The sequence below is a fragment of the Xyrauchen texanus genome, chromosome 20, assembly GCF_025860055.1.
Source record: "Xyrauchen texanus isolate HMW12.3.18 chromosome 20, RBS_HiC_50CHRs, whole genome shotgun sequence".
In the NCBI taxonomy this organism is placed as follows: Eukaryota; Metazoa; Chordata; class Actinopteri; order Cypriniformes; family Catostomidae; genus Xyrauchen; species Xyrauchen texanus.
The window spans coordinates 9,634,266-9,651,675 of NC_068295.1; the positions used below are offsets into that span (position 1 = coordinate 9,634,266).

The following is a 17,410-nucleotide window of genomic DNA, read 5'->3' on the forward strand; positions in this document are numbered from 1 at the left end:
CAATAGTTTAGGAGATTTCGGTCTTTCCCCATTCAAGTAAATAGGAGCTGCCTGGGTGAGGGGTTACGAATATGGCCGTTGAATCACCTTACTAGCCTTTAAGGGGATTGGTCAGGTAATGGTCTGGTGAAAGAGTAATATATTATGTATAGTTGCTAGTCATGGATATTATTGAGTTTATATGATACAATTGAAACTAATGGTTAACTTGGGGTTTAATTTCAGGCCAGCCATTGCCTGAGGTATCTGCTTATGTAACCTCACGCAGTGAATGATGTTCTCTTCATTGGAGATGACTGACTTTTGTAAGTTTTGCAGATATTTACACAGAATATGAGCATACTGTATCCTCAGTTGCCTTGAAAGCTTGCGGCGATACATCACATGCGCTGTGTACTCAGATCTTTACAGCGATAGTTCACAGTAAATGACTCGTGCCGTCGGCCATGGACAACAAAAACACACACTCTTTTGATGTGAACAACTTTCTCTGACCTTTTAATATGAACAAACATTTCCACATAAACTGAATCGCAAATAAGGACAACACATTTTTTTTTTGCCCTTTCCCTTAAATAAAAATTATGCCTTTGTTCAATCACCCTGTGTCGTTCCAACCCAAATGACTTTCTTTCCCTCTCATGCAAAACACAACATAAAATGTTTAAATTAATATCATGGGCTGTCTTTTCAATACAACGGCAAAGGATTGTGACTCACTTTAGAACTTAAAAAGGGACCTAAAAGTATCATAAAAGTAGTCCATGCGCCTCTTCTGAAGGCATACAATGAAATTTAAGTCATTTCTCAGTGAAAATCTTGGTGTCCGTTGTTGAGAGAAGCTTGTGGCACACCTTTACACAAGAACAATGCAAACACGGGGCCTGGGTAGCTCACCAAGTAAAGACGCTGACTACCACCCCTGGAGTTTGCAAGTTCGAATCACACGATGTGCTGAGTAACTCCTGCCAGGTGTCCTAAGCAACCAAATTGTCCCGGTTGCTAGGGAGGGTAGAGTCACATGGGGTAACCTCCTCATGGTTGCTACTATGTGGTTTACTCTGGGTGGGGCACGTGGTGAGTTTTGCGTGGCTGGCGTGAAGCCTCCATACATGCTATGTCTCCGGTAATGCGCTCAACAATCCAAGTGATAAGATTTGTGGGTTGACTGTCTAAGACGCAGAGGCAACTGAGATTCATCATCTGCCATCCAGATTGAGGCGAGTCACTACGCCACCACGAGGACTTGGAGTACATTGGGAATTGGCCATTCCAAATTGGGGAGAAAAGGGGAGAAAAAATGAACAATGCAAACAAAGCAAGTTCTGTGAATATCATCCTTTTTACGTTTGTTTTAATCAATGAATAAATATTCCTTTACTCAACATATTTCTCTATACATTAAATAGCTCACTTTTAAATATATATTTCTTAATGATTGTGTGGTTTTCTTCATGAAATATGTATTTTACTGACATGCTGAATTGAGAGGAATTTAATTAGCATTGTTTGTATGTGCTTCCACAGAAACTGATCAATTAAAACATAACATATATATATATATATATATATTTTTTTTTTTTGCTGAAATGTCTTAAAGTCCTCATTGTGCAGTTTAAATGAATAACACTATTGACAATCTTACCTTAAAAAATTATTGTCTTTAGATCCCCAGTGAGCTAGCCAAAGGTGACTGTGGCAGCAAGGAACACAAAACTCCATAAGATGCTAAAATATGGAGAAAATTACAATAGGAGAAACCAGACTCAGCTGGGGAGCCAATTCCACTCTGGCTATACAGCATGAATATAATGCCAATATTAGTTATCTGTGTGTAGACAAGTCTTGTTTTATACGAGTAAACTGAGTAGATGTTGGTGGGCAATGTTTAAGGGTCTTTGAAGTCCATCCCTAATTTTAGAATGTATTCATGTATTTGCTTTGTAAATATTACATACTATTCCATCATGCCAGGTCATTTAATTGTACAATTAACAGAAAAATATGTGTTCACTAGAAGTTTTTTTATGAGTGTCTTAAGAATAAATTGTAATTATATGGATGTACAGTATAAATGGTGACATTAATATTGGTATGCATGAACCTCTGTTTCAGGACGTTTGTGCCCTTGGCATCTCCCCACAACCAGAACTCCACTCAGTGGAACAAGGTGCAGTATCTGTTCGAGGAGCTGGGCAGCAGCCGTGAGTACCATGATTGCCTTTTTAAATAAAATTGTAGCTCAGTTTTACTAACACTTGCAAAGAGATGCCACAAAGAGGTTTATTGAAGCATTCCGGGGCCACAACACTGAAGCGACAGGTGCTTTGTAGAGAGCGACGAATGCTGCAGAGCTGCTAGCAAAGGTGATAAGGTGATGTGAGCTGTTGGCAGCACTGACATTTAGTCCCATCAATGTCAACAGACCTCATTGTGCTGCCTAAATTTGTTGTCTGAAAAAAGAAAGGCCTGGCTGATTTTGACATGTCAATCATGCCTTCTACTTCAAGAAATAGTGTCAGACTCATGTTTGCACCAATATTTATAATTGTTGTTCTGTAAGGCAGTTAACATCCAGCTCTTTTTAGCATTCTGCTTTCATGCAGACTTCAGACTTTCCAAGGTGATCACTCTGACGGAGACACGGTCTGTATAACAGTATTTGTTAGGGTTGCTAAATGGATAGTTCAGTCAGAATTTTTTTTTATAATTTTTTTTTTTTTTTCAGATTTTTCTCCCACTTATATTGTTCCAAACTCATATTACTTTGTTTCTTTAGTGGAACTCAAAAGGAAATGTTGATGACAGAATGTTAGCCTCAGTCACCATTCACGTTCATTGTATGGACAAAAAAATGCAATTTAAGTCAATGGTGAACATCTCATTTTCTGTTCCACAGAAAAAAAATAAAGTCACAGTGGTTTGAAACCTCATGAGGGTGAGTAAATGACAGAATTGCATTTTTCAGGAGAACTATCAATTATAAGGATGTATTGATTGTCTTTGATTTGCTGCTTACAATTTAATCAGTGAAGAATCGTAATTAAAAACGAAAAAGAAAGATCTAAAGCATCTATGATGCTGAGGATATTATTTCAACATAAGATACAACATGTCTATCCAATCTGAATAATTTCTTGACTGATTACAGCATAGTGTATTGTGTTGGTCAAGCCAGTAGTTATTTATGATGAATATATAATTACATATATTTATAAGTCCATCCATTCATCAATATTTAGACATTAGCTTTAACAATTGTTTATCAGGGAAATCTCTTTTTTTTTTGAAACCCTAAAAATTGCAATCCAAGTAGTTGTGTCTGAACGTTTTTGCGTCAGTGTTCTCTAGAGCCTTTCCATCCTTTTCATATTCTGAAAGTTCATTTGAAGGTCACATTTACATTTACATTTACATTTATGCATTTGGCATACGCTTTTATACAAAGCGACTTACAGAGCCCTTATTACAGGGACAATCCCCCTGAAGCAACCTGGAGTTAAGTGCCTTGCTCAAGGACACAATGGTGGTGGCTGTGGGGATGGAACCAGCGACCTTCTGATTACAAGTTATGCGCTTAGCCCACTACGCCACCACCACTCCACATAACAAGACACGTCTCCTTTTCTTCTCTTACAAACCAATTTTTGTGCAACAGTATTTTTTCCATCAAGAAGGCAAGTGTAAGTTTCCAACATTTTGGTGTTCTTTTGGAGAAGTTCCTTGGTTAGGCAGGGTTGTGACTTTTGCTTCACCCTCCCTTGAAGACCCTAAATCTGGCAGGAATGGAGCAACCAAAGAACCCAACCTAATCCAATAATAGCCGTAGTGAGTCTGCCACTCTTTCAGACTGAGCCTAATTCCTCTGAGGGGGTCTTAGAGCTGTCATTGCCCCTTCTCCAGCCAGCCTGGCCTAATGAATAGAAATCAAGCAAAAATTATTTGCTGGGGGAAAAAAACTGAAAAAGGACCAGCAGAAGTAGGCTTGTTTGTCACAATCTGCAGCAGAGTTTGAGGCTGATGGGTCGAGTGTCTCATTGTCTTCAGTTGATGGTCGTGGTACTTTGCTCCTCATGGCCACTCTATGGGTAAAATGAATAACCTGACCCTGTGTGCTAGATAAGAGACCACGGCTGTTGAGTTAAAAAAAAAAACAGTTAGGCAGAGCTCAATGGAATTAAACAAAATATAGAGATCTCGAGACGTGTTTTTAAGTTAAGATGCGGTCACACTACACTTCACGCTCTATTTGCTTCCATTCAAACACACTCGAATGCAGGACCCCAGAAGCGCAAGCTCAGTCAGAGATATTGCCCATTCTTCTGTGCACAAACGTTCCAGTTTTGCTCTGACCTGCAAACTCAAGTGACGAGAAGACCAATAGATGATTGAAATGTCAAACACTGACCTTTTGGGTCACTACAAAGAATACATAATTCAACGCTACATGTTTGTATTGTTGCAGGCAAGTGAGGCAACATTTTAAATACAATATTATTTGCTATTTGTGATTTATTAAAACCAGAAGCCCTTGAGTGTGACTTCATATCCTGGAGCTTCATTGAGCTGGAGCTAGTCTGATGTACTGTAGTGCTATAGATATTTTAAGCTAAATAATGCTATGGAGTGTTTTACAGATCTAACATAGGAAGATGTTAGATCTGTTTGGGGGAAAAAGTCAGTTCATTTTGAAATCAAGGAATTTAGCGTATAGGATTTCTAAATGCACACCTGGGCCTTCTCGTTGGTCAAGAGATGGCTGCTGTGTCAGATTTAAGATTTTTTCGTGTGTTGCATTTTCCTTTACAGCCTAGTGATACACTATTCCCAATGACATCAATTAATTTACATAATTATTTGACGTGAAGTAAACTCTAGTGTGCAGGTGCCCTACCAGTGACTTTGTTGGCTACATTTTGCCCATCACTTTTGTTCTATAGTTTTTTCTGAAATTTGTTGAAAGGTGTCTTCATCTTTTTCTGAAATCCACAATACAGTAAGCTGGTTTGCTTTAGCGTGCTGGTCTCTTTCTCTACGAGAATATCATGGCAAGCTCGTGTTGTGAATAGTACAGCTAAGAGCTTTTTAATAAACACTTCTCAGTGGCAGCAGTCTTCTACGCACACGTAAGCTTGAGGTGCTCCATGCTTGCCGAGATAAGGACCTCCACTCTCTCCGCATGCTGAGGAATCAGGCGCTACAGGAGCTGTGGAGCCACAACTGATAATACACAATATATTTTCTGCTCAATCCCCCGAAAGTCTTTCAGGGAAGCGAGGGAAAAATGCAGGTCCCCCTTCATTGTGAGGAGTTCATAAACAGAGCTGCTTTCTACGCCGAACCCAAACGCCATTGTCTTCAGCATCACGCCTTCGCCACTTAACATAAGCAGGAAACTCTCAAAGGGAAACACCTATTCAGATGTAAATGCTCATTTCAGCAATCACACATCAAAGCGGCTCTTCTTTTTATTCTCTTTTTCCGTTTGCTACATTAGGAAGCAGTAGTGTAATCATCTTCATTTCGTCTCCTCGGCTTTAGTGTCTTGGGGCTTTTTGTGTATGGAACATGGTGGGTGGTGCCGCTAACAGTTTTCAGACTTCATGTGGTTCAACAAAATGAAAAGAAGTAGTTTTCTGAGTGATGTAAAATATTTCCTGAGGAAAATAAACAGAGAACAGTAGGTTGCATTGAATTGAGGTGGGCCGCAGGCATAAGGGGGCTTTTTGGGCACAGGGCTTGCCAGTATGCTATGCTCTGCTCCATTGGGCTGTAGCTTAGAACCAAAGGAAAGAGGAATCATGCAAGTTGTGTGTGTGTACTCCACTCACTTGCTCCCTTTGACAGGTGGGATCGTAACAGGGAGTGTGATGGCGGTCACTTCCCTTAAATCTGCCTCAGCTGGCCTTCTATCTTACAGCTGGCATTTTGCCCTCTCCTCTTTTCACTTGTTTCTTTTCATTCTTTCTTTTAGTCCTTCCTTCCTTTCTTTATTTCTTTGCCATACTACTCTGTATTTTGAGGACCGCTGTCTCCCAAAATGCACCACTTGGGATGTCAAAAAGCACTTTGGTACCAAGTCGGTACTGAAATAAAATAAAAATAACTCTGAAAAGAAGTATTCTGGTGGGACTATATAGTGCCGTGGTGATATCAAATAGTAATACCGTGGTACTTTGATATATAACATGGTACTGAAATTCCACGTACCAAGGTACTTCCAAGAATACCATGATACCATTATTGTACATGTCTAAAAAACTTTTTTAGAACCATGGTTAATATTACTTGGTTAGGATTTTTTATGGTCATAACTGTTGTAGGTGATGATAGCTTAATAAATGCATGTTGGATTATCCTCTGTTTGGGACAGTCACTGCTTTTGGTATTGTTTTGTAATGTAATAATTTATTTAGTTTAATTTACAATGAATACTGGATTTATTTTATGCTTAATTGAATACTTTAACTACACTGATGTGACATCTTTGAAAATCTTCAAGAAATGTTTGTAGCTTTATTCTATTGTTTTATTTTTTTATTCTGTTAATTTGTTTATTTTATTACTGATTGTTTACTTGTATAATTACTTGAAAAAAAATTATATTCAGGCCTACTTCATTGATTAATACTTTGTTAATCTATGCCAAATCAACCAAAGTTTAGAAACGTCCCCGGAAGAATTGTTCCGAATATTTTTTTCTAAAGAAAGATTAACATAAATGATGATGAAAGCCAACATTTTAAATGCCACTGATCAATATTTACTGAGTAACCCATTATTTTGTAGAGGGAGGTAAAAATGACTTTGAACAAAACTGTAGGGAAAACAAGCACCATGATTGCACAGAGATAGGCAAATCAGTTGAGTTCAGCATCCCTTATTGTTCAAGAAACCTGCTTGAATGCTGGTATGCCAGTGGTGCGAGTCCAAAAAGGATCCAAAAGATTTGTGTTATTTGTTTGTAAGTTAGATTAAGTTTGAGTTCCTATAACTCCATAAGGGTTGAAGATGTCTTAATATCCTTTTAGCTGGTTCAGAACAAACTTTTGCTTTCTGTATCTTCAATTTTAAGGTATCAAGAGTTTGAAATTTCAATGGTGTTGGTATCTGAAATTTGGTCACATGACAACCCCAAAATTCATTAAAGAGTATACATGATGTCAGTCCACAAATCCAGAATATGAAAGCATTCGCTTTTAATGAAGAACATTACTGAACATCCTCATATTTGACATGTCATTGTGACTATTAATTTAAGAGGGCAAAAGCTGAACTTTCAGCTGTAACTATGTCACAGTAAGAGGAAGTTGAGAGAAATGATACAGGGAAAGGAGAGTAGATGAGATGAGATTTATTTTGACATTTCCCTGGGGGCAAGAACTGTTCTGAATATCTGGCGAATGACCAAAACTTAACAGAGCTCTGCATTTGGCCCATGTCATAAATAAATTTCCCCTCTATCTTTCTTTGCAGATGGCCTGGCCGCCCTGTCGTTCTCCATCAGCACGCTCACCTTGATTGGCATGCTGGCAGTGATCACATACACGGTGAGTGGCCAACAGAGAATTGATAATGGTGGGTGGTTACTTGTGCCCCATTGATTTGCATGCACTCACAGGGGTGGTACGAAGAGACTTCTCAGCACTGTTGCAGGAAAGAGCTTCTAGGTAAAACAGGAATGTTTCTATCCAGCCTCAGTCCATCAATGTTGTTGACCTAAGCACATTTTAAATCTCTTTGTCTCTTTAAAGTTGAAGTGTGTGATTTCTTTGCCACCAACTGAAATCATAAAAATAATGACTGCAAATGACTTTTCTTGAACATTTCCCCCATTTGGTATTTGCCAACAAAACTTGTAGTTCTGCCCCAAAGTCACGTCACTGGTTGAGACAGAATGCACAAACAAACAGCAATGACAACCACAGAGTCACATTGTTTAGACTTTTTGGGGGGACTCATTGCATGAAAGTCTTATTTATAGTTGTTTCTGTTGATTTAGTTGGGATAGGAGAAAGTATTTTAACATTGAAAAGTTACCTGCATCAGCTTTAAGAAAGCCTTGTTTAATTGGACTTGTTTATGGTCATATTCACCAGATACTGATCACACATGCTTCTTTGTGACATATGGAAACTAAATGCAGTCCTACAGATAATCAACAAGTAAATAGGCTGAATAACTACAATTGTTGTTGTACTATAATATATATTTTTGCTAAAACTATCACAATCCAACCAAAATATAATAGAAACATTGCTTACATCAGGCTAAAGAGTGTGACAGTAACTAAATCTAGGTCAGGAGTCTTGTGCTAGTAGAAACTGATAAATGTGTTTTAGCTGGTTCTCTCTTCCAGTAACCCCCTGCTCAACAACATTTGGCTCCCCCCCGCTCAATAGTTGGGCCAGTTGCCATGTGAAATCCCGGGCCGATTTCTCTTCCCTGTCCTGCCCTGCTCTCATCTGCAGTTGTTCACACAGTCAGATAGTCAAAACTCATACCATTGGTTGAGTAATGTTGTTGGGGTGGGTCTCTTAGAACAAAGTAGGTCGCTTAGAACAAACACAGGAATGTTTATCACACCACAGAGACCTTCATTTTTTACCTTCACAAATTAACCTATGAATGGCTTACTTATAGTTGTCTCTGCACATTAAGCTGGGATAGAAGTATTTTAACACTCAGAAAGTTAAATACTTCAGCTTGAATCATTCTGGTTGTTTTTAGGTAACTTTGATAGTGGAGTCCAGGTTGTCTTCACATGTGGGTCTTTTGTATGATAGAAAACCACCTGTATGGAAACCTTCTTTGATTTTAGTCATTCTGAATGATGAAGTGGCCCCTCAATGTAAGACATGTTTTGTGATTCTTGCGTTTTGGCCTGCAATCGCTCAAAATGACATGCTGTCATTTCTTACCGATGTGTGTGGACGTGTGCCAGAGATATCGGCATGATGTATATGCCCTGTTATCTTGCGCCTATTTATATATCTGAGCCTCAAGACCATTAATAAATGGCCTTATTTTGATTTCTTCAACATACTGTAGCTGTTTTATTAAGATAAGATAAATTGGTTGTACTGTGAAACACTTGTTAATGTCATCCATTTTTCATTGCCACTGTCATGGGTAACCAGGCTATGAACATCTCTTATGCCCTTTTATCAGGGAATGGAGAAAGCGAACGAGGTAGAAAACCTTGCAGGTTGAAAAAAAAACTAAAGCTAATAGGCTGTAGGCAAACCTTTGGACAAATTACCAAATTACCTTTTTGTCAAATACTGTAAAAAAACTGTACTGAGAATCCTGTAGCGATCTTGGTAAGTAAGAATTGTAATCGTACCTAACAGGTGCTTTCAAGGTGTTGAAAGCTAAAGAGCTATAAAGCTGAGGATGGTAATGCACTCCTCTCTGACCTCCTGTTGTCAGAAGCTTGAAGATTGCTTGCAGAGAAAGAGAGACTATTAGAGTGCTTTTGATATTCTCTGTTGTGGTTCGATGACTTTGAGTCAATCAAACATTCCTTGGCAGAAACCATGACATCCCTGGGTTTCCTCGCTTGGGCTTTTTCTTGCCTTTCTTTATTCACTTTCTCTGTTATTGTCTGCTTCCCTCCCTTAAGGCCTATTCATACTCTATGAGGCAGATTCACTAAACAGTCGCACCGCTTTTGCGTATGGTATTTCAGCACAAATGCCTGTGTCTTATTCACTAACCACCCGCAATCACGTTTAGTGGTGCAGTCAGTGATGAAATTGCGCTGTCTTCAATATTTAAAAGAAGTTATTGTCATTCCATTCTGTGCAAACAGACATCCTTTCTATGTAAATTAGGCTCATTAAAGATTGCGCTTCATTCACAAAACTCTGTGCGTAATTTACATCATGCTATTATTGCCAAATGAAAGTAGGCAGCAAAATTACTTTAGTTTAAAAGAGATGTTTGTGAACATATTCAACCGATAATTTCAACAGTAATGAATGATGTTGAAAAGTGTTATAACATGGCAAATATCCAGATGCGCATTGTCATCAAGTGCACATTCTGCATGTTTAAGAGATGATCCAGGTGTCTGTATCAAAGTGATGCTGTTCAGTCCTGGCAGGGTGGGTCAAATACGGTTGTCTGTGGCATCCTCAGTTATATTGTGCTCAGAAATGGACCGCAAGATCAGAATTGCGCTGATCTGCATAGTTTCTTTAGTGAATCGGGCGCTAAAACTCCAGTTTTAGCAGGTGCAATTCATTCTTAGTGAATCTGTCACAAAATAAGTACCTAACAAAGTGGTCGGTGAATGTGTGTGTATATATATATATGTATACATTCCTTGTCATATGTATGTATTCCTTGTTTTTTTATGGTTGTTGGCAGGTTTTTCCAGGCATATTGGAGAACTTACTACAGTTTTATATAGGCTCAATTACTTTGGTCTATTCAAGTAATCTTAGACTGACGTGATGATGTTTAGGTCTGTGCTCTGTGGAAGCCATACCATCTGTATCAGGTCTCCTTTTTATTTATTTTTTTACTTCTATTTTATTTGCAAATGGAAAAAATAAAATAAAATGGATATTTCTTATTGACACTGAAGACATAAAATAACCATCTTAAGACAGATGTTTTAGTGAAACATCTAATGTGCCTTTTGCACAATATTGTAGTTGCATATAAAGATGTAAACATGGGGTTTTGTTACACATTTTTCATGTGTAATGATATGAAACATAAACATAATATAAAAAAGCAGATGCTCCTGATTAGAACAAGCCCAAATATGTGGCATGATGATAGATCTTTAAAAAATCTTGCAAAGAGAAATTGCAAAGCTATCTTTGATATATTTTTAATCATCCTGGAGGAAGGTCTGTGGTTGCTATGCGGACCTATCACAGAAGTAGGAATCGGCCTTAAGTCAACAACAGCCCTGCTAATAGAACAGAACCTCTCCCCCATCACTTTAACCTCTTTCGCCACTAATCCCATCTTCCACAAGTTTCCAGGGGCGATAGGTGATTTATCATACAGGGCTGTAGGTATTATTATGCATGATTAACCTAATGGAATCTAAGTGATGGGCACCTTATGCGGTAGTGGTGTTGTCCAGGAGTTGGCAGGTTAATTTATTACTGCACTTTGAGCCAAGGTGGCCACTTGCTCTTAATTCAAACAACTGGCCGCGATGTAAACGCGTAATAACAACACCACGGCCGGCTGCGCTTCAACTATAAATGCTAAAGCAAGCAATTCAAACCTCCTTTTATTTTTGGCTGAACACCACACTTTGCTGAGCTACTGGGAAATTAATATTCAACCTAAGTGCACACAAACAGGAGCCCCTAGCTTGTTAATAAGCCTCTGAAGTGCCATATGGTCAAAGTAGGCGAAGCTAACTTACCTGTCCAATGCATGGATAGCCAGCTCATAAAAACAATTATGCTGGGAGTTTTAGCCTTGCTTTGTGAAGTTCAACTGTTCTTATGCATGCAATTCCAAAAGTTGTTTGGTTGGTTGATTAGTTCAAGCTGTTTTGGTTTGAAACACTTATTCAGGAAAACGCAGGAGTTCTCCTTCTAGAAGAAAGCAGACAAAAAAACACCTTGAAACAATCTTTTTGTCTCCTGAACTATGCCTTTTACTCTCTTTTTTTATCCTCATAACTCTGAATTCAAGCATTTGTGCACTACTTTTGAAGTTTCTGCTAGAGAATTTAAATTATGGCGACTACTAACATACATCATACACTGTATAGTAAATGTAAAATGTGCTCTATACCACTTTATTTTAAACTTTCATATTTCACCTTGAACTCATCATGACCTCATACGTGTTTATCAATTGATGAGTTCTCTGTGCGACACGTGTATAGGCTTTTTGATGCTTCTTTTTTTCTGCTTGAAGATGCCATTTCTAGAAGCCTTTATCACCCTCAAAGTTATGAGGTGCAAAAGTGTGCTGTACACTTCATCAAGCCCCGTTTTGCTCATTGCAGTTCCTGACCTCACAAGTCTGAGCCAGTTACTGTGCTTCAGTAGTTTGGACATCGTGGACTGTCTTAGTCTCTGGGCTTCGAGACTCAGTGTGGTGATTTAAAAGTCTAGCTGGCATCCTGACTTTCAGCCCTGGAGCCTAAATATGCTGCACAAAATGCTGATTCCCAGGGAGATGGTGACTACATTAATTTCCGCTGATTTAATCGCAGAAATTACCTGCGAGAAGGCTCCTACATCCCACTCACCATCTTGGATGCATCGGAGGGGACACTTCACAACAAATCCCACAAATCAATAAATAGATATATTTATATATATATTGGAATGATCAATTTAAATATATATATATATATATATATATATATATATATATATATATATATATATATATATTTATTATTATTTTAGTTGGTAAGTGATGTGTAATGTAAGTGACCTAGACATTTTTCTCCCTAATGTGATGTGCACCACACCTGCCTGGCACGGGGTAAATTGACAGTGCTATATTGGCAAAGCAACAGCAAATAGAATTAGCCCCTAATTATCCACAGTATAACATATTTGTATTTAATTTAAAGACGAAAGGGACAGAAGAAACATTGAGAGACCATCTGGCAAAAGACCATTCCTCATTGTAGGCTGTACTCTATACATCTGTGCTTTTAGAGTTGACAGACAGTTGCTGATGTCCCAGGCATCATGCAATCACTCTCAGCTCAGTGCTTGATTTTAGGGTCAGTCCAATTCACTGTGTTTCCTCATTGGATAGTGATCATTTGAGTCGGGTCAGGGTGGTACACACTCAACATGTCCAATAACTCCATTTCTTTACTTGACACAAGTTATTTTTTGTGAAATAGAAGCTAAGTGTTAGTAAATTGCAGTGTGAATAGAATTTCTATGGTTACTCCACTATAGGGGCTAATTCATGAAAAACAGTATTCGAATCCAGCCTATATCATTTCCCAATCCAATTATTGATCCATTGAACTCAAGTGTGATCTACGCCAAGAGGTGGGCCAATCATAGCATACATTATATACAAATTGAAGTCTTAAATGTAAGGTAGCAACAGCCTGTTTTATTCTAGGTGTCAAAGAAGGTGGAGGTTGGTAGTGTAAAAATACATTCTGATTGTTTTGGTGTAAGAACACTTGATTCAGTATCAAGATCAATAAAGGATCAGGATCAATAAAATTCTACAAATGTTTAGAATACAGCCCCTGAACAGTCCACAGCTTAAGTGTAAGCAACAGAGTAAGACTGACTTAATGCCCTTACCTCATTAAGGCTTATTATTATTGTGGATATTGAGAAAAATATTATTTAAAAAAAGTTAATAAAGGATTTATCTTTTGATGGTTTAATGGTCCATGTAAGCTTTTGTGGATGCACTGGTTATAAAATTCACTTCATTATTGTTGAACCCCCCAACATAATCCTTAAACCTAACCATCATTGGTGTACAAATGTAATGTTAGAGTAAAATGCAACTTCTAGTAGCACCACAAATGAAGATAAACACGTTGGAGCCGGTGCAAAAATATCTGACAGTTAGTCAGTAAATGTGGCTGATCCTAAAGTTCTGGAACTCTCACAAACAACATGACGACCTCTGTGATCATGTTGACTTTACATGGTTGACAAATAATGTAATTCCTCGAACAACTGTTGCAGTCCTTGTACAGCAATTTAATAGCAACTTATTGTGGAGGTTAGGGCGTGGTTGAGCGCCAATCTTGGGAGACAGAAAGCAGTAAGGACATCCACCTGAGATGAAATGTGACTAAGTACCATCTCTATGTTCACAGTGAGCTGTCAACTTCCTGTCAGCTTGGACCAGTCTGGCCATTTTCCTAACTTTCCAAGCCGTTTTCACCACAGAAATGCCACTTATTGGATGTTTTTTTGTTTTTCACACCAATCTCTATACACTCTAGAGGCTGTTGTGTATGAAAATCCCAGGAGATTCCACAGTTGGAACCAACAATCATGCCACGGTCTAAATCACTGAGATAAATTTTTTCCCTCATTCTGATGGTTGATGTGAATGATGTTAACTGAAGCTCCTGACCCATATCTGCTTGATATTGTACATTACGCTGTTGCCACACGATTGGCTGATTAGATAATCGCATAAATAAGTAGATGTACAGGTGTACCTAATAAAGTGGCCGGTGAGTGTAAGTTGTAGAACAAAATGGGAAAGTCTCTCCAAGTAATGTTAACTAGTTTTTTTTTGCTCATAATCAAAACTCGTCATTCAAAAAACATTTTAGAAATTCCAGAGAAAACCCATTGCTCGAAAACGCCAATTCTCTTCCAGGTTTTATGACTGCAGACATTGGCCAAGTAGAAATGGTAATCAGCCAGTGTGGATAATCTCAAAATAGCTAGATATCGTCCGATTAACCCGATTGGCCAATATCTCAGCATTTCAATTGAAAAGTATTCAGAAAGTCAAAAAACATTCATAGATTTGTGGAACAACTTCCTACCCCTCTTAAAATAGCACCTGCACACACAAATTCAATAGTCTCCAATGCAGACTGTTGAACAAAAGCATAATTGTGTAAGGGGGTGAACGCCTCCACTTTCTTTCTCCTAACCCTACTTTCATTCCTCTCTCCTCTTATCTCCCAGCTGAAAACTGCAATCCCTTCATCTCCTATCTCTCCTTCCTCTCTCTGTCTTTATCTTTTTGCCCGCCTTCTCAAACTCTCATACTCCCTCTCTCTCCTGCCTCAGGTCTTCTTTTCCAATCAGCACAAACACACCTGTTTTTGGTTTTGAGAGTCTCTTTTATTTTTCTCATTCTTGACGGACTGCAGGGGCGAGGAGGGTAGGGAAAATGGGGAAAGAGGAGGCAAAGGATGAAGAGGAGACTGAACGAGCACATCTCACCAGGGATGCAGGACAGGTTCCTCTTTTATGAGGAGACTGCTTTGAATTCGGGACATGGTACGGCCATTAGAGCCTCGCGATTCATAGCAGGGGGTGACATGGCCCATGGCAGCAGTCTCAAGCAGACACTAAGAATAGTGCAGCCTGCGTTGGCTTCTCTCTTCTGCAACTTGCACTGTAATGCTTCCTGACGTTCACAAACAGCATGGTTTAAAGCATTTTTTAATCCTGACTTAATTTGCTGTGAAATCTATTAGTAAATCATTCGTAGGTTGACTTCCCTGAAGTATTTTTTAAATGTAAAAATACTTCCTTTCTTCCTGTCTTAATTTGCAGAGAAAACTATAAGTAAACAATTAGTAGGTTGACTTCCCTGATAAGTGTAATCATTGTAGCTCTGGGGTGCTATCAAAACATTGCTCTGCTTATTTGAGCATCCCGACGAGACAGACACAACTACATTGACTCAAACAATCGTGTGAGTTTGGGGCAGAGCTATCTGTTTGTTCAACCAATGGCAAGTGAAGGGAATGTTCCGGAAACCAGTTTGAAACCAATGTTTGAGGGCTGTGTCTGTAAGGTAACACCCTCGCAGCCTAATTCTCACGAGTGTTTTAATCACTGTTACTAAGGTCGGGTTTAAGGTTAGATTTAGTGGTAGGGTTAATGTTAGGGTTGGGTTTAGAGGTAGGGGTGGGTGTAGGGTTCTTGTAGGACTCCAAAAAAACACAATAAATGCAGTGTTTGAACATTGCACGTGGGTCTGACAAGAGTTTAGGTAACCGGAAGGTTACCATCTAGACACGACCATGTTGATGGGGTTGATTTTTATTAAAATGAACAGATTTAAACTTTTTTCTTTTTCATACAAGTTAATGTACTTTTAAACCAGTTTGATGAAAGTGGCAGTTAGAAATGTTTTTGCAATTTTGTTGGGTGCCTCTAGTGGCGCAGAAATCCCACACTTCAGCACGTCAGTTTCACTGTTTTCAAAGCAATGTTCAGATAAAAAGGTCACCAGTGTTTTAGCCACCTCACAAAGATCTTATTGTGCTGCTGACTTTTGTCTGCATTCTGATATGAAAGTTTTTTAAAATGGCAGAACCCCGCTAGCGTGGGTGCATGTGTTTTTTCAGAGGTAGGCAAAGTGTATGTGTGTGCGCACACTCTTGTCTCTTTTATTCCCTGCCTGTATTGATTTGCCACCAGGAGAGTATTGAAGATGGTCTTCATTTTTAATTAAAGTTCACAAAGCCTACAATGAGAAGGCTAGCGGGCTTCTGACCCCCACCATTCTCTGCACGCTGCACAAGACAGAGAAAATGTGTGTGTGTGTGTGTATATATATATATATATATATATATATATATATATATATATATATCGATATATATATACAGGTGAAACTCGAAAAATTAGAATATCGTGCAAAAGTTCATTAATTTCAGTAATTCAACTTAAAAGGTGAAACTAATATATTATATAGACTCATTACAAGCAAAGTAAGATATTTCAAGCCTTTATTTGATATAATTTTGATGATTATGGCTTACAGCTTATGAAAACCCCAAATTCAGAATCTCAGAAAATTAGCATATTACGTGAAATCAAGAAAAAAAAAGGATTTTAAATACAGAAATGTCGGCCCTCTGAAAAGTATAATCATGCATATGTACTCAGTACTTGGTTTGGGCCCCTTTTGCATTAATTACTGCCTCAATGCAGCGTGGCATGGATGGTATCAGCCTGTGGCACTGCTGAGGTGTTATGGAAGACCAAGATGCTTCAATAGCGGCCTTCAGCTCTTCTGCATTATTTGGTCTCATGTCTCTCATCTTTCTCTTGGCAATGCCCCATAGATTCTCTATGGGGTTCAGGTCAGGCGAGTTTGCTGGCCAATCAAGCACAGTAATACCATGGTCATTGAACCAGGTTTTGGTACTTTTGGCAGTGTGGGCAGGTGCCAAGTCCTGCTGGAAAATGAAGTCAGCATCTCCATAAAGCTTGTCTGCTGAAGGAAGCATGAAGTGCTCTAAAATGTCCCGGTAGACGGCTGCGTTGACTCTGGACTTAATAAAGCACAGTGGACCAACACCAGCCGATGACATGGCTCCCCAAACCAACACAGACTGTGGAAACTTCACACTGGACTTCAAGCATCTTGGATTGTGTGCCTCTCCATTCTTCCTCCAGACTCTGGGACCTTGGTTTCCAAATGAGATGCAAAATTTGCTCTCATCAGAAAAGAGGACTTTGGACCACTGAGCAACAGACCAGTTCTTTTTCTTTAGCCCAGGTAAGACATTTGACATTTGAAGCCCATGTCCAGGACCCGTCTGTGTGTGGTGGCTCTTGATGCAGTAACTCCAGCCTCAGTCCACTCCTTGTGATGCTCCCCACACATTTGAATGGCCTTTTCCTGACAATCCTCTCCAGGCTACAGTCATCCCTGCTGCTTGTGCACCTTTTTCTTCCACACTTTTCCCTTCCACTTAACTTTCTATTAATGTGCT

The 17,410-nt window shown here is 38.9% G+C and overlaps 1 protein-coding gene across 1 annotated transcript in view; it reads left to right on the plus strand.

The window, feature by feature from the left end:
* LOC127661130 (lysosomal cobalamin transport escort protein LMBD1-like) overlaps positions 1-17,410 on the plus strand; it is a 146,326-nt gene that overhangs the window by 57,720 nt on the left and 71,196 nt on the right. Inside the window, exons 6-7 of the mRNA XM_052151709.1 lie at positions 2,116-2,204; positions 7,477-7,550. Coding sequence (XP_052007669.1) covers positions 2,116-2,204; positions 7,477-7,550 — 163 coding nt within the window. The remainder of the gene's footprint in view (positions 1-2,115; positions 2,205-7,476; positions 7,551-17,410) is intronic.